This window comes from Leishmania braziliensis, chromosome 27 (assembly GCF_000002845.2).
Source record: "Leishmania braziliensis MHOM/BR/75/M2904 complete genome, chromosome 27".
Lineage (NCBI taxonomy): Eukaryota > Euglenozoa > Kinetoplastea > Trypanosomatida > Trypanosomatidae > Leishmania > Leishmania braziliensis.
The window spans coordinates 144,973-161,483 of NC_009319.2; the positions used below are offsets into that span (position 1 = coordinate 144,973).

Genomic DNA, 16,511 nt, shown 5'->3' on the forward strand with positions numbered 1-16,511 from the left:
GACTATGTTGGACTTTCCTACCGTCACCTAGAGAAAAGAATGTCTTAACAGGGAGGAACCACTCGATTAGGGAAAGAGCATGTAAGTCCATTTCTTGTTGCTCGTGAGGTATTAAAGGAGTTTCGTCCTTAGCAGTTTGAGCTGAAGCCCACACTTCTTCGGTGAATAAAGAGTGATAAAATCCTGCAAGGTTGCAGTACCCCAACGACGGGGAGGGGACACCGCAATGCGTGGTATCAGGGTCCAGTACCCCCTCCGTGTGGGGAGGCCGGGCTGCCCCTCCCTATCCCTGCCAGCGCCGCGCCACTTCTGGCGGTGACAGGGTCAAGCGCCTACGGCGTGGGGAAGGCAGAGCGATGCATCGCCACTCTGGCGTCTGTGGCCGGGTCGTGCGTGGCGCTGGGTGTGGGCGAGCTGCAGCGTGGCTGGAATGTGTCGCACCCGGCCCCCGCTGCCGACTGGTGTGGGGAGCCTGCGGCCCCGCGAGGGACATGCACGGCATGCCGACCTGCATGATGGAGGCGGCTGTGGGGCGACCTGCGACGCGCGGGTGCGGGGCCGCGCTCGAGGGAGAGGCCGTGCTCCGATGGCTGCGCCGGCGCACTGCTGCGCTGCGTGCCTAGGGGCTGCCGCGCACCACGCGACGGGTCCGTGGCAGGCCGGGGGCTGCGTGGGGTCTCGCTCACGTTGTAGGGCTGAAAGTGGGCATGTTGGAGAACGGAACACTCTTGTGTGATGGGGGCGTGTATCCTGCAGTATAGTGATGAGGATACCGCGCGTATCGCTGTATGTGTCGAACTTTCTCCAGCGCGCGCCGGTGTTTCAACTATTCGTGGCACCCGCGCGTTTTGCACTGCACATGAGGTGGAGGTGGAGGTGCGTATGCGGTGCTGTTATGTTGGATGCCTCGCACCACTACCATTACGTTTTCACTCTCTTAACAACTTCCCCTCTCTTCACTGTCCCCCAACTCCCTCATTTCGTGGTTGTTGCTTTGATGCTTTTCTTTGTTGCGCGTGATGTGTGGCGGTCTCTCTGTAACCTCTTGTGCCGTGGTGCTCTCTCATTCTCCTACCCCCATACGCATATCCGTGAGCATCTACGTGGTGGATACGTCTCTCTGCGGCTGTGATCAGCAGAAGGAGCAGAAAAAAATCGAGCCGGAACGCTGCATACTCGTGTGCGCGGTGTGCGAATGAACGCGTTCGGTGGCGGGTTTAACCAGAACAAGCCTGGTGGCTTTGGCCAGCAGACCCAACCGCAGCAAGTGGGATTCGGCCAGCAGACGCAGTCAGGAGGCTTCCGTCAACAGCCGCAGCAGCAGGTCGGCGGCTTCGGCCAGCAGACGGGTGGGTTTTGTCAACCGGCTCAATCGCAAAGCGGATTTGGGCAGCAACCCCAGGGTAGTGGATTTGGCCATCCGGTTCTCCAACAGACGGGCGGTTTTGGGCAGCCATCAGGCGCTTTCGGCCAGCAGGCACCCCAGCAAGGTGGCTTTGTCCAAACGGTGGCAGGGCAACAGGCTGGTGTCTTTGGCCAACAGCAACCGCAGCAGATGGGTGGCTTTGGCCAGCAGCCTCAGCAGCATGTCGGCGGATTCGGTCTGCACCCCACCCCTGCTATGGGAGGTTTTGGGCAGCAGCCGCAGCAGGCAGGCGGGTTCGGGCAGCAGCCGCAGCAGGCAGGCGGGTTCGGGCAGCAGACGGGTGGATTTGGTCAGCAGTCGCAGCAGCAAGGCGGATTTGGGCAAACTCAGCCACCGCAGCAGGGTGGATTTGGACAAGCGGCTGCTGGAGGCTTCGGGGCGGGGCGAGGAGGCGGTGGCTTTGGTACAGCTGGCGGCTTTAATCAGCCCGCAGCGCAGGGCGGAGTGCTTGGTGCCTCCCAGCCTGGCGTGAATGCTTTTGGGCGACCACAGCAGGCGCAGGGTGGATTCGGCACCCAGACGACTGCTGGTGCGCAGTTCGGCGGCGGACAAGGTGCGGGTGGCTTTGGCGCTGTTACTCAGAGCGGCTTTGGTCAACAGACGACTACTGGCGGCTTCGGCCAGTCCGCTGCACCAGGGGGCTTCGGCACTGCACAGCCGACCGGTACTGGCGGCTTTGGCGCTGGCCGCGGTACCACCGGGTTCGGCCAGCCTGCACAGGGCGGGTTCGGCGCGCCGCCGCCAGCTGCCGGTGGGTTTGGCCAAGTACAACAGCAGGCATCCGGCTTCGGAGCACAGCAGACATCCACCGGGACCTTTGGACAACCTCTCCAGGGCGGCTTTGGCGGCACTGCTTCCCAGGTAATCACTGGTGGTGTATTTGGCGGGGCCCAGCCGCAGTCGCAAGGCGCGGCCGGAGGTTTTGGAGCTCAACCCAGTGCTGCGGGCGGATTCGGACAGGCCGCTGGTGGATTTGGAGCTCAGCAGCCGGCGGCTGGCGGCTTCGGTCAGGCGCCGCCAGTCGCCGGAGGGTTTGGCGCAGGCCGCGGCGCAACCGGTTTCGGTACCAGTGGTGGCTTTGGCAGCGCACCACAGCAGCCGCAGCCCGCTGCTGGGGGATTTGGCGCACCGAAAGGCGCGGCCGGAGGTTTTGGAGCTCAACCCAGTGCTGCTGGCGGATTCGGACAGGCAGCGAGCGGCTTCGGCGCACCGCAGCCAGCGGCTGGCGGCTTCGGTCAAGCAGCCTCCGCTACTGGCTTTGGCCAATCAGCCTCCGCAGCCGGCTTCGGGGCTCAGCCACCGGCTGCTGGTGCCTTTGGACAGGCACCCGCCGCAGCGGCGCTTGTCAGCGCGCCTGCCGCCGGCGCTAGCGTGAATGTCGGACGCCCCACCGACTTGGCTTTTATGTCCCTTCCCGACTACAACGCGTCACCGTACGGCAACGTGCTACTCTTCGACTCATATGAGAGGCCTCAGCCAGCCAAGAAGACGGCGAAGACGACTGAGGATGACTTGAAGCCTGTTGTTCCTCCAGCTCGTCGGGCGATGCACACATGGATGGTGACGCAGATGCGTGTGCCGGACGAGACCACTTTGATGAAGCAAGTGCCAGCGTCCCTCGCCTCGAGCGCCTTGTCGCCAGCGGCGCTGAAGGAGATGCTGATCCCTGCTCTGAAGCTCGGCGGTGCCCCGGCAGACTCTCCTGCCGGAGCGCAGGAGCGAGTGACGCACGACTCGCCACGGCGATCATCCCCCGAGACGGTGGGTGCGCCGATTGGCAATGCCGCCGTACCACGGTGTACCAATCCCGAGTATACGCTGCAACCCAGCCTCACTGAGCTGGCCACCTACACTCCCGAGGAACTCCGCCGCGTCTCGCGCTTCACTGTGAGCCGCCGCGATGGCTCGTGTGAGGTGCGCTTTCTGGAGCCGGTGAATCTGGTGCGCGTGGACGTCGCCGCGATGGTGTACCTTGGCAGTGACGGACACGTTGCACTGTACCCTGACGGCGATACCCCACCCTTGTCGAGCGGGTTGAATGTGCGAGCCGAGGTACGGGTGCGCGATCCTACAGGGGGGGTCACAGAAGACATCATCCGCTACTGCGCGGAAGCACGTGCCCACTTCGTGGGTCACCGGCAGGGATGGTGTGTCTATCGTCTGAACGACAGCCGCGCCGGCCACACCGCGTCGCGTGCGACTCTTGGGCAGGAAACGAGCGACGTCGCCCCGCTCTCCATCATCCATGATGAGGACGAGCACTCGCACAACTTGGACTATTCGTGCAACGACAGCGAGGAGGAAGACGCGGTCGATATGCGTGCAGCCGAGCAGCCGCAGGAGGTCACTGATCATGGAGACGCACTGCAGATTACCAATGCTGAGGTTCGCAGGTACGAGGTGCCACCGCCGCCAGCGTCGCGAAGGCCAGTGGTGGAGCGGCGCCTCGCGTCGGCTGCGACTGCCGACTTTGAATTGCCCTACGTCCTGCCGGACATGACCCCGAAAAGCAAGTGTGAGCCGTTCTCGGTGAAGTTGGGGACAACGCGCCGCACGGCTGAACCCCGCGTGTACTACGTGTGCGCGCAGGAGTCGATCATTCAGCGCACCTACGTCAACTACCCACCGCTGCTGCAGCCCTCGGAGCGGACAATTCGTGGCATGTTGGCGAGGAGCGTTCGCGCCGACTGGAGCAATACCGGCAGCGTTGCGTTTCCATCACACGCGGAGTTGCGCGACGGGGCGGAGGCGGCTGGTGCGGTACCGGAAGTGGTGGGCGCCTGCGCCGTTGCGGCCAGCCCGTTTTACTGGCAGAAGCCAGCCCGTAAAGTGCTCACCCAGTGTGCTGTGGCACTGCTTCGGCTGTTTCTGCAGCACACCGACGTGGCGGAAGACGTGGCGTGTCCGCTGGCTTCCATCCATCTCCACCGCGCCAAGAGCCACAACACGCTCTCGGCGGAGAAGCTGAAGATAGCAACCAGCGTCATTGAAAGCGTAATCTCGGCTGCTGGCGAGGCGTCTCTCTCTCGCGTAGAGGTATTCTCCACGCGGCAGACCTGCACCATCCTCTCCCTCCTCTCTGCTCTCTATGGGCTGCCTGAGGCGGACACGGCCGTCCCCAACGCCATGGAGGAGGCGCGGTACCTCACCCAGCTGCGCCATCGCAATCTGGCGGGCTGGCTGAAAACGGAGCTCGCCGTCCTTCTCGACAACTCCACTACGCGTGCGGCGAAGTTGTCTCCCGCAGAGGAGCTGGTTCAGGCGATTCTGTGTCATAGGCTTCGCGAGGCGCGCACCTCCGCCCGGTCGGTCGCGAACGAGGAGCTGGCGAGGGTGGTGCGCGTGTGCGGCGAGGGCAACCAGTTTGGCGGTTACGTCGAGATGGCGAGGAGCGGGTTTAGAAACGGTGAGGAGGTGCGGCAGCGTGTTGTAAGCCTCCTCTCGGGCAAGGTGGAGCCCTTCATCCGCGACGAGGAGTACACAGGCCTGCATGATGAGGCCATCGAGGTGCGTGCGGCACCAACAGCAGCCACGTGGAAGCAGCTGTTGGGTATTTTCACTTTCTACGGCTGTGTCTCTGACACGCCAGCCGAGGACATTATTCACGCTTTTCTCGAGCGCCTGCGCGCTCCGTCGTCACGCAAGCTCAATCCTCTGCCTCCGTACGCCGAGCGCGTTGACACCGCCGTGCTGCGGACGTGCCGTGGGAAAGATGTTGTGCGGCGCGGCAACACCTTCCAAGATGCTGCGTTGCTCGTTTTGGAAGGATTCGCCAACGGGTCGGCGCCACCCGCCGCTTGTCTGCACCCCCACGCTTCAAGCTACTCTGGCACCGATTATCTCACGGCGTTCGTGATCGTGACTGCGATTCGTGCCGTCCAACTTCCGAGAGACCAAGCTTACAGAGATGCGGAGCTGTCGGTTCTTCTCGGCATGACAGCGGAACTCGAATGCAACGATGAGACGTGGTTCTGGGGCCTCCTTCCTCTGCACATGATCGAGTCGCCCACCAACCGTCTCGACGCCGTGCGCGCATTCTGCAAGCGCAACGCCATGCGTGCCAGTGCTCAGAAGCAGCTTGGCGAGGCTCAGCCGGATTACAATAGATTGATGTGTTTGATGCATGTGAACGAGGGCTGGCTAGAGCCGGCTGTCGCTCCTCCGGAGGAGGAGAGGTGTGTCGCAGAGAACATGCCGAGTGTAAGGACGCATGCCGCCCTGGAAAAGGCCCTGGCGAAGTTGGCGATTCAGGCGTGGTAAGGGCAACCCAGCGGTCGAGGGTATGTGACGCTACTGCAACAGCGCGCACACGCACGTAGGCTCGTGCCATTGTGTTTCCGTAGACGTTTGTGTGTTGTGTGTGTGTGTGCCTTTGCGGGGTGACTTAGAGCAGCATGCGTGTTTCCTTTCTTTCTGTGTCCTCCGCACCGCTCTCTAGCGCCATGTGTCGATTGTGAGTCGTCTCCGGCAGGCCATGCTGATCATTCTTTGCTTTTGCGTGTTTTTGTGTCTGCATGGTGGGTGGTCTTGCGTTGGGGGTTTTCTGCTTCACTCCAGTGCCATAATACTGGCAGTGCTGCGTGCATTCTCTCTGCGTGTGGTGGTACTGTGGACAGGCAGTGCCTTTGGTTCAGTGGATTTGTCCTTGCCTCGTAGTGGTTTGTTCGCTCGTTCTTTTTTGTTTCGCCAGAGAAGGAGCGAAATGCCTGCATGGCGTGTGTGCGCGTGGACCTGTGCTTGTCTCTGTGTGTGTTGTGTGGCTGTGGCTGTGGGAGGCGGTGCAGCCACATGCAGCCACATGTCTACTTATGCCTCTGCGTCTGACTCTTCTCTCTTCAGTACACTAAATGAACAGAATAGGAAATACACATAACATACAAGAGCTGGGATTCAGCGGCGTGTGTACGCGCATGCGCATGGACGTGCTTGCCATCGAGAAAGACTGCCTCGCCACGCCTATACTTCAGAGGTGCTCACTAGTCCCTCAGACCAAACCCCAAGGGGACCTCTGAACCGGAAATGGATGGCAGGTGATGGTGGTAGCGTCACGCGTTTGTGTGTGACCTGGAGATATTCGAGGCCGGACCCTGTCGCTGTCGAGGACGGCTTGCGCACTTTGTCCGCACGTGAAAGCGTCACGATAAATAAGGAGGACGTCGAGGGATTTCTGCAGTTCTCATGCCGACACGCGTCGTCGTCGTTGCTCTCTAGAACGCCGCCTATCTTGCGAAGGCACTGTTGTCTAATCTCTGTCGCGCTATGCTTGCAACTCTTCATGACGCGTTCCTTTCACCGCTCATGTCACGTTACTAGCTTGAAATTTGGAGCTGCCGCTGAACGGTGCGTGGTCAGAAGGCTACTCGACGCGCATCTGCCTTGCCTCGGTCCTTCTTCACGCTGATGATGAGTCCATCATTTCTTCCCTGTTCCCCCGATTCCATATTCCCCTCTGCCTGTCTCTTGCTGACGCTCCCTTACTTACTCTTTCCCCCCTTTCCCTTTCTGGCTTCTCAACGGCATACATGCTTCACTCTTACTGTTCCCCGTTGCCTGCGAAATGGCCCTTCGTGATAGCAAGCAAGAGGCCCATCTTTGTCTCTCTCCTTGCATTATTTCACTGCTTCTATTTTTTTTTTTGCTTCTCTTCTCTGCTCCTTTGTTCAATCTTCAGGGCTGCGTGCACGTGTTTCAGCCTCCCAGGCGTCAAGGAGTCGTAGGCATTTGCGTTTTGCTCGTGTGTTTGTGGTTGGGGTGGGTGGGCACCATCAGCGAGTGCTTTGCTCAAGTTGTGTGATGCGTGTGCTGGAGCTGCTCCGCCCCTTCTTCTGCCCCCGCCCCAGTGGGCTTTGCCTACCTACGCACACCTGCAAGTCCATTCATTCTTCCTTCTCTCTAAAGGCTTTTCCTTTTCGCGGACCATCATGGCGTGGCAGCTGAGGGCCTCAGTGGTGCGCGTCCCGCGATTTACTCTTCGTTTTGCCGGCAGCGGTAGAATTGAGGACATGCGCCTGTTTACACAAACGCTCTACACGTACTGGTACAACAAGGGGTTTTGGGGCGCCACCATTTCCTCGGCAGTTGATTTTCTCAACACCTTCGTTCTCTTCATCGTGGCAGTTATCTTCACGATGCAGTTTGACTGGGGGATAGCTCTGAGCTGTGCGGAACCGGAGTGTGCCGTGCACCCGCTGGTGAAGGGGCTGCACGCCCCGTACATTTTCCGTAGCACCTTCTGGGGTCACCTGTGGGGATTCATTCTCGTTAGCTCCACTCTCGGCTCCTGCATGTACGAACTGATGCGTTTTGTGGAGACGTATTACTTACAGTACGAGATGGAGGAGGTTGCCCGTGAGGCAGCTGTCGACACCGGCTTCCTTACCCCGCTGCACCGCTGGAGCTATCATTTGCGGCGCGGCCTGGATGGGCGAAGCGGGCACGAGTTCATTGGCTTGTGCGGCGGCAACACAATCGCGCTCAGCACTGCGGGATGGGGCGAGTTTCTAGAGACTATTTGCGCGGCGGTGGGTCGCAGCGGCAGCGTTAAATTTGGTGCCCCCGGGGAGCCGCTCGATCCCTTGCGTGCTGTTCAAGGTCTTATGCAATTGGAGAACTACTTGATTGCGATCCACGAGGCTGGCGCGCTGCAGGACACCGCATTGCAGTACGTCAGCCCAAGCGTGATCACGGCCTTACTCGACTCCATGTTTGATGCCTTCCGTACAGTCGAGTCCCGGCACAAGTGCATATGGGCCGTCCGCACCACCATGGTCGCTCATGCCGTGTTTTACGGGGCGGGGTTTCTCTTCTTTTTCGTGTACGTGATTCTCAAGGTGCTCGTGAAGCACGCGGCCCAGGTCAAGGTGAACTACTTGGCCCTTTCCCAGCGCATGTGGACGACAGATGCGCAGTGGCGCTTTCGGCTGTACAACGAGGTGGAACACCTGCATGCGTGTCGCCTGTATGCCGGGGCGGAGGTGGCGGAGCGCATGGTGGATCGACTGCGAGTGTCGAACAGCGCATCTCGATTTGTGCGGCGGGTCTGTAATACGTGCGTGCTGGTGACTGCCGTCCTCTCCTTCTTGAACCCGGCCCTCCTCATCAGTGCCTCAATTGGCGGACTGACCCTTTTTTGGTGGCTCACGCTTTCTTTGATGCTGTATGCGTGCGTTCCAGAATTGGATCCGCGGGAACGGGAGTACGCGTACATGACCGACCTGGAGCGGCTCGTTGACTGCATCCACTACGACGCGCCGCAGTGGTTCCACTCGGCGGACGCGTTCTACGAGCACATCACGGAGACCTTCTTCAAAAATCGACTGCGTGTCCTCATAGCTGACCTCCTCGAGAGTCTAGCGCTGCCTGTCGTACTCTTGTATGCCCTACGGGACGGCAGCGTCGAGGTGTTGGTCGATTTTGTCCTACAGCACTCGACAATGGTCGACGGTGTCGGCTCGATTGCAGTAGGCTCTGACTGGAGCGTCTCTTCCCTCTCCAAGGCACCTCCGGAGGAGAACGACTCCAGCGAGATCAACCTCACATCAGCATCGACGCACAGTAACAACGCTGAAGTAAGCGCCACATTGCTCGGCAGGGCAGCAGCTGTTACCGGCTCTACACACAAGCGTGCGGAGAAGGTGGAGCTGTCGGTGGCCAGTTTTGCTGCGGTGTACTCGCAGTGGACGCTGCGGCACATCGACGGCCAGACGGGCCGGGAGTCTCCGACAACCCGCGAGGACGCTGCCCTCAACGACTTCTTGCGACGGCTAAGCATCCGCGTGCGAGAGGCAGCCACAACGCAGGCTGTCAGTCCCGCTTCCGCTGACGATCTGACGATCTCCAGAGACTCGCTTGCGCCGTTGAAGTCAGTGCGCTCGGAGCGCCGCTTTACGACAACCCGAGAAGACACCGAGCAACGAATCGACCGGGCCGACGGCGACACCAGCGGGTTGCCGGCGTTCGCAGCTGGCTGTACAACTGCGCACGAGCGTGAGCAGCTGTTCGTGTCGCAGGTGTCGTTGTTGCGCCACGCTTTGCGCTTCTCCCGGGCAGCTCAGCGACCGCCACACTGGCGAGATACCGCGGGCTACGGAACTGAAAAGTGATGCGCCCTGTGAGGGAGAGTTCAGCGAACGTCGGGCTTTGTATGTGAATAGTGAGCGAGTTCTCAAAAAATGGACTGGGCCGTCTCAGTGGCCCACGTGCTGCGTGACGCTGTTCAGACTGGCGGGACACGTTTTTTTTTTTTTGCGCTCAGGGGGTTGATTATTTGGCCTCGACGCAGCGGCCCCCGCTTCTCTTTCCTCTTTGCTATGTGCGGATGATCCGTGTCGTGTGTGTGTGTGTGTGTGTGTGTGTGTGTGCGGACATTTCGTTTTTGCTTTTATTTTTCTCTCCTCTGTTTTAGCTGCTTGGCACTGTGCCGCCACAACAGCGGTGGCGCCGTCGCCCGTATCTCGGGAACACACACACACACACCCAAGCACACGACACGAAGAAAAAAGCGCCAGTGTAGCGGCGACCACCCCTCCGATCGCCTCTGCGTTGTACGAGCGATTGTCGCCATTCCTGCGTGCGTGCGTGCTTGTGCGCGTGGGTATCATGCTCAGTCCTCGCCCTCCGCTGGGCACGCTGACAGGTGGCCCCGTCTCAACCACGGGCGCGCTTTGTTTCGTGGCCGTGCGGCTTCACACGTGTCATCGATGCACCCCTTCCCTTGTCATAGATAGGTTGCCACGTTTTGTTCGTCTCGCTTGCCTCTTGCGTATTTCGCGTGTGTCTCCTTCACTCTCCAGCTACTTTCTCCATTGGACGTCGGGCACGCCCAATGAGTGCACGCCGTGTTTACCACTGTTGTTCCTCCACCCACAAAGCCACCCGCAGACACACAAGTCTTGCACCAATCTATAGAGCAGCAACTCACGTTTCACTCAGACAACACACACCTGTGTGCCATCGCAGTCTACTCCCATCTAGTTCTCCAGCCTTTCCCACAGGAACAGTGCCTTGAGCCGCTTGAGGTAGTGAGCGAGGGATTGGCCCATGGACGGCACGACTGCAGCGCAGTTTGAGGCCGCCTGGAGTGAGGTGGGGCGGCAGCAAAAGGAACAGCTGAGCGCCAGCATAGAACGCCTTGATGTGGAGGTGGATCGAGAGCTGGCGTTGCTGTTGGCTGGTGTCCGCGACGCACTGACAGAGGACCAACAATATATCCAGTCCGAATTCGACAAGCTCATCCACATGGTGGAGCAGTTTCAACAAGGCGTAGATATGTGGCAGCTGAAGGCAAAGACTTCTATTAAGATGATCGAGGAGAAGCAGCGTAGCTTCGCCATGTTAGTCGAGGAGACGTCCATCCGCGCAGCAGCGACCCGCAGAGACTCCACTTGTCGACTTCAGAAGCGCGCCGTCGAGACGGAGGCGCACTGCCAACAGCTCTTAGCGGCAGCCAGCACCAGCCTGTAACAGTGGGACGCTCCCTCTTCTTGTATCTCGCCACGACCCTTCATTCTGGTGGAAGAGAGTGTTCCACACCACAGAATACGTTTGTATGCCCATGAGACGTCGTATGCTCGATTGTTTCGATGACTGCGCTGCAAGCGTGAAGCGTCGCTGCTTTGTGCCTACCAGTGTTTTGCCGTATGTGAGGTCACGACCATGATGCTGCCTGTGTCTTCTTCTTTGCCTCTTGTCCCTTCTCGCTTTCAGCTTCATCGTCAATCTGTGCGATGTACCGAGCGAAGCGATGGGCCTTTTCCTGCTGTCGAATTCTCGATAGTGGCACGCAGAAATGCATAGAGAAATGCACCCCGCGCATACACACATAAACAAAATAAATCAGCAACCCAGGCTCAGAGGCCGTCCGTGTGAGCCTGCATCAATGCAGCGAAGTGAACTCTTCCCCCTACCTGTGACCGGCAGCGAGAGCGTTGGCGTGCCAAGAGAAGAACCGGTATAGCGTTGCTGCCGTCTCTCTGAAGTGACGGGCTCCGCCACACCACTTGGGCACTCGCCCTCTCGCCTCCCATTAGCGCAGGGCACGCCGTACAGCGCTACCGTTTTTGTTGGTGTCGGTTGTTTGAAGGGGGCAGTGCAAACGAGAGTCACATTTCTCTCCTCCCTTCGCTGCCTTGACGTGGTGGACCGCGCCAAAGGCGCCCACAGCACTACACACGTGTTCTGCTCCTTTTGGTCCCAGGCCGCCCGCCGTATCGCGCCCCTCCGTCCTCCACCTCGACGGGAGCGTCTGAGCTATACCTGCTTGGCTGCGCCATTGCATCTCTTCCTGCATCCACACTTCTCTCTCTTTTTTTTTTCCGCGGTGAACATTTCCGTGTTGATGTGACGACAACGCTCTTACTGCCTTCTTGGCATCTTTGTGGTGGCGGTATGCCCCGCAACAGCTGTGCGGCACACCCCCCGTAGTCGGCTTGTGCAGTGCGTCGTATTTCTCCACGTGCGGCCTATTGTTTTGTGCGAGTGTGCAGATGTGGATGTGCCGTGCCCCCTCCCCCCCTACTCCTCTTTGGTAGTCCCACATTCCGTTCATCGGCCATAGTCTCTCTCATATCAGCGTGAGTTCTTCGAAGTGCGAGCAGCTCTCTTTCCACGCTCTTGTAGGTAGGAGTTATTTGCTTGAATGCAAAGGGACATTCCACCATCAGAGCCACACGGTACGTTGCCATTATGCGACGACTGCTGGGCCGTTCACTGTGGGCCAATCGTGCCACCATCGGTGCCGTCGCTGGACCTTCGATACGCCTCATGACGAACACGACAGCCGCGTCGTCCGCACCAACGCCGTTTTTTCGCCGCTGGCAGCACCAGTCCGCTGAACTCTCGTCCTCCTGCGCGTTTACGCAGGCGGAGCGTCGTTGGCAGAGCTGCAGCGCCGGACAGCAAGACTTCTACGCGGTACTGGGGGTGAGGCCGGATGCCACGCAGGATGAAATCAAGGCTGCATACAAGAAGTTGGCTCTCGAGTATCACCCAGACCGCAACCACCAGCCAGGGGCTGAGGAGAAGTTCAAGTCTATCTCGGCCGCGTACAGCGTCATTGGACACAGGGAGAAGCGTCGTGAGTACGACGCGCAGCGGGCTATGTCGAGTGCCATGGGCGGTGTGTCCTACAACAGCGGCAGCAGCAGCGGTAGTGCTAGCGGGTACGCCTCCGGCTTTTCGGGCGGCATGGACCGTGGCGACTACCAGTATCGTCAGATGTCCAAAGAGGAGGCTGACCAGCTCTTCCGTGAGCTTTTCGGCGGCATGCGCGTCGACCAAATTTTCCGCAACCTTGAGGACGAGATGCGGGTCGGGGGCATCAGAGGAGATGGGCTGGGCGGTCACGTTGGCCGCAGTTTCACCAATTCGGATCGGGCGTTCCGACCCTTCTTCCGCTCCGAGAGTAGCATGACAAATGTGTTCATAGACGAGCACGGAAACCGCATGGAGGAGACGACGTACACCGATCCTCGTGGCAAGCGCTTCACCGTACGCCACGTGAGCAGTACCGACCCGAACGCCAGCACTAATCAAGCGAACGACGAATTTTACCGTGGGCGGCACGCCGCTAAGGACGGCCGCTACCACTTCGGCAATGTTTCCACCCAGTTCCAGAGACCCACCAACGACTTCACACAGAGCATGTTCGGTGTCCGCTCCCACGGTCGCAGTCCGCTGGTGGCCTTCCTCATCCTTGCGGCGTGGACGGTGGTGCTGGGCACCCTTCTGTTCTGCTTCATTGGTTTCCTAGTTCGGCACCCGCTGTTTTTCGCTTCCGTTCTGGTGCTGATCCTCATCGGACGCGCCGCCCGCCCCTTCTGATCGCCGCCGAGTACCACTGAGGCGTGCACGACATGAATCACAGTCCCGCTGATATTTGGAATCTCTGCAGCCTGTAGGGTGCGCAATTGAAAACCCGGCCGTCTGCAACCTGATGCAGGGAGCCGCGTTCATGCTACGTGGCATACCTGACGCATGCCGGGGCTCGTGTGGCTTAGCGGCTGTGATAACGGTGGGCTTTTCTGTGTATGGGTGTAATGGAGCGATTCATATTCGTAGGCCTGCGAGCTCTTTTACGCGTACCTGCACCATTTTAGTGCCTGCGCCCATTCAATGTGCAGCGCTGTTGCTGTCGTGTGGTGGAATGCACTGCGGAGAATTTGCCTCATATTCCTCTTCTTTCCTTTTCTCCCTCGCTTTCGTGTTGCCCACCCGCCCACGCCCATCTCGCCCGCGTTACGGGGATTTTCTACCGCCCCTTTTCACCGTCGTCTGCGAGCGCATAGGGAGACTGTTTCCGATGTGTCCAAGGCTCGTCATGTGTACGGTGCCCACGGTGTACGCGCCTGTGGAGAAGCACGAGTGAGTCGGGGACTGAGAAACCCGAAGCCAATAAGCAGAAGGAGCGTAGGGGCATCTGCGCGCCAGGGAAAAGGGGGCGATGTGCCGAGTAGGAGGAATCAGAGACCGTGAGGGGAGGGCGATAACGCTGATGGTTCGCACTCACTTGTTCTTCGTTTCGTGGTTGATTACTTACGTGCAAGAACAGGAGGTAAGCATCGCTTGAAAATATATTGGACGCGCTCTGACGTGTATGTGCGTACTCCAACAAGGAGGATAGCGAGGCGCATCCCTGCGATGTTGTCCTGCGCGCATGTGCGGCGTGCAGAGGGTGCAGTGGTGCCCCTTTAACACGTACGTGTATGCGTCGTTGGCCCATTGCGTTTCCCCCTGCCAACGACTGTGCCAGTCTGCCCGTGCAGCCGCGGATGCTCGCATGCGTGTGTCAGTCATTCTGTGGGGCTGTGCGGCGCTAGATGCTGAGGCGACGGCGATGTAGGCTTTGCACAAGCCTGCGGCACCTGTTCTGGCATTGGCTACCAAACTCGCAATCGCATCCATACGGCTTCTATCACTCCCCTCTTCTTGTTTACACCCGCCGCTGCTCTTCCCCTTGCTCTTTTCCCCTCCCCCCCCCCCCCCCCACACACACCGGGGTGCACCTGAAGAGGTGACCGTCACTCCGCAGTCTTCCTCCGATGCACTACTCACTGGCTTGCACATTTATTCGTTCTTTCCCTTTTATCCTGTGCACCCCGGCTGAGCATTCATCATGCATCGTGCGCAGAACGTTCAATCCCACGTGGGCACATATGCCCCAGACATTTTAGTGGTCGGCTCTTGTTTTCTGGACTATTTCGGCTATGTGGATCACATGCCACAGGTTGGCGAGACGATGCACTCGGAGTCGTTCCAGAAGGGGTTTGGCGGGAAGGGCGCCAACCAAGCCGTGGCGGCTGGCCGCCTAGGGGCCAAGGTCGCCATGGTGAGCATGGTAGGGACAGACGGCGACGGCAGTGACTACATCAAGGAACTGGAGAAGAACGGTGTTGACACGGCCTACATGCTTCGTACCGGCAAGAGCTCCACTGGACTGGCGATGATTCTGGTCGATATCAAGTCGTCCAACAACGAAATAGTCATTTGTCCTAACGCCACAAACTACTTCACGCCCGAGTTGCTGCGCGCACAGACGAACAACTACGAGAATATCATGCACCCGGGCCTCAAGTACCTTATTTGCCAGAACGAAGTCCCTCTTGCCACCACGCTGGACACAATTAAGGAGGCGCACAGGCGTGGTGTGTACACGGTGTTCAACACCGCTCCGGCCCCGAAGCCGGATGAGGTGAGGAAGATCAAGCCGTTTCTTTCGTACGTGTCGCTCTTCTGCCCGAACGAAGTGGAGGCGGCACTCATCACCGGCGTGAAGGTGACGGATTCAGCGTCCGCCTTTCGTGCCATCAAGGCGCTGCAGCAGCTCGGCGTTCGCGATGTCGTCATCACACTCGGCGCGGCCGGCTTTGCTCTTTCTGAAAACGGCACCGCCCCAGTGCACGTCGCGGGCAAGCGAGTTAAGGCGGTGGACACAACTGGCGCCGGCGACTGCTTTGTCGGCTCCATGGTGTATTTCATGAGCCGCGGTCGCAACCTTCTAGAGGCCTGCAGGCGCGCCAACGAGTGCGCTGCCATCAGCGTCACGCGTAGGGGAACACAGCTGTCCTACCCGCATCCCAGTGAGCTGCCAGCTGGCGTCATGTAGTGGTCAGTAATCGGCGTGCTCTATTTCTCCCCTTCTTCCTGACCTGGAGAGAGGAGATAAAGTGCGGGCAATGGCGGTGCTGGTGCCGTTGCACACAAAAGTTTCTAAACGCCAGCGAGCAAGGAACGCCATCGGTGCGGTTCACTGTGGCTGCGAGCACAAGGGAGGAGGGGGAGAGCTCGAGGTGGTATTGTGAGGCATGCGCTTTCCTTAGAACACCAGGCTGGATCGAGCGGCACCGCAGCACGATGAATCGATTTCTCTGCGCTCCTCATTGCCTCCTCGCGGAGCTCATTGTTTTCCTTCGCTGGTCATTCTCAAATTCCTCTTACGTCTTCGTCCCTCTCTTGCATCGCCGTCCTAGCGCGTCATCACGGTCTGTATGGGCTGCACACGTGTGTGTGTGTGTGTGTGCGAACTAAGTTTTCCTTTTTACCCCCTCCCCCCACTTGCACACGCACGCGCTCTGGTCGCTGCGAATGTCCCATACGAGCTATATTTGTTGGATCACTTGTGTCGTATATCTCCATCGCGCCTTCGTGCGTGCGTACAAGCCCCCCTCCTCTTCACCACACAATTTTCTGCGCCTGTTTTGGTGTGGCATTACCGTGCGTTTGCCTCATCGCGTATCGTGTTAATACGATCGAGTTACTCAGTCACTGTCTCGTTCTCGCTCTGTTCGTTTCTTCGGTCTGCACCTCACAGCTGCGGGAGAAAATTGCTTCACTTCGTGGTGAGGCGCGCTAGACGGCAAGCAAAAAGGAGACGGTCGGTGGGGGAGGAAGGCGTAGGGGAGTAGTAAGGGCGGCTGGAGAAAGAGGAGAAGGTGGTAGGAGAAAGCACGTTGCACTGTTCAGCATAGGTGTAATGACCACAAGAGACTGGGAGGAGGGCTACGAAAGCCAAACAGCACACGCGCATACACCCACTAACAACAACATCGGAAGGCACCATCAATGAAAAGTTGCCGAGGGCAACGTGCTT

The 16,511-nt window shown here is 59.2% G+C and overlaps 5 protein-coding genes across 5 annotated transcripts; all 5 read left to right on the top strand.

Annotated features, from left to right (window-relative positions):
• Positions 1 to 2,830: 2,830 nt before the first annotated feature.
• Positions 2,831 to 5,686, top strand: LBRM_27_0470 (putative nucleoporin; the record flags this gene model as incomplete). The annotated part of the gene is made up of 1 exon (XM_001565757.2): positions 2,831 to 5,686. One exon carries the CDS (start codon positions 2,831 to 2,833, stop codon positions 5,684 to 5,686), a length of 2,856 nt encoding a protein of 951 aa, XP_001565807.2.
• Positions 5,687 to 7,347: 1,661 nt separating this feature from the next.
• Positions 7,348 to 9,528, top strand: LBRM_27_0480 (conserved hypothetical protein; the record flags this gene model as incomplete). The annotated part of the gene is made up of 1 exon (XM_003723143.1): positions 7,348 to 9,528. The coding sequence occupies one exon, from the start codon at positions 7,348 to 7,350 to the stop codon at positions 9,526 to 9,528; it is 2,181 nt and encodes a 726-aa protein (XP_003723191.1).
• A 937-nt stretch (positions 9,529 to 10,465) lies between these two features.
• On the top strand, positions 10,466 to 10,888 carry LBRM_27_0490 (conserved hypothetical protein; the record flags this gene model as incomplete). The annotated part of the gene is made up of 1 exon (XM_001565758.1): positions 10,466 to 10,888. One exon carries the CDS (start codon positions 10,466 to 10,468, stop codon positions 10,886 to 10,888), a length of 423 nt encoding a protein of 140 aa, XP_001565808.1.
• A 1,221-nt stretch (positions 10,889 to 12,109) lies between these two features.
• On the top strand, positions 12,110 to 13,246 carry LBRM_27_0500 (putative heat shock protein DNAJ; the record flags this gene model as incomplete). Its single annotated transcript, XM_001565759.2, has 1 exon — positions 12,110 to 13,246. One exon carries the CDS (start codon positions 12,110 to 12,112, stop codon positions 13,244 to 13,246), a length of 1,137 nt encoding a protein of 378 aa, XP_001565809.2.
• Positions 13,247 to 14,537: 1,291 nt separating this feature from the next.
• On the top strand, positions 14,538 to 15,527 carry LBRM_27_0510 (putative ribokinase; the record flags this gene model as incomplete). Its single annotated transcript, XM_001565760.2, has 1 exon — positions 14,538 to 15,527. The coding sequence occupies one exon, from the start codon at positions 14,538 to 14,540 to the stop codon at positions 15,525 to 15,527; it is 990 nt and encodes a 329-aa protein (XP_001565810.1).
• Between the last annotated feature and the right edge of the window lie 984 nt (positions 15,528 to 16,511).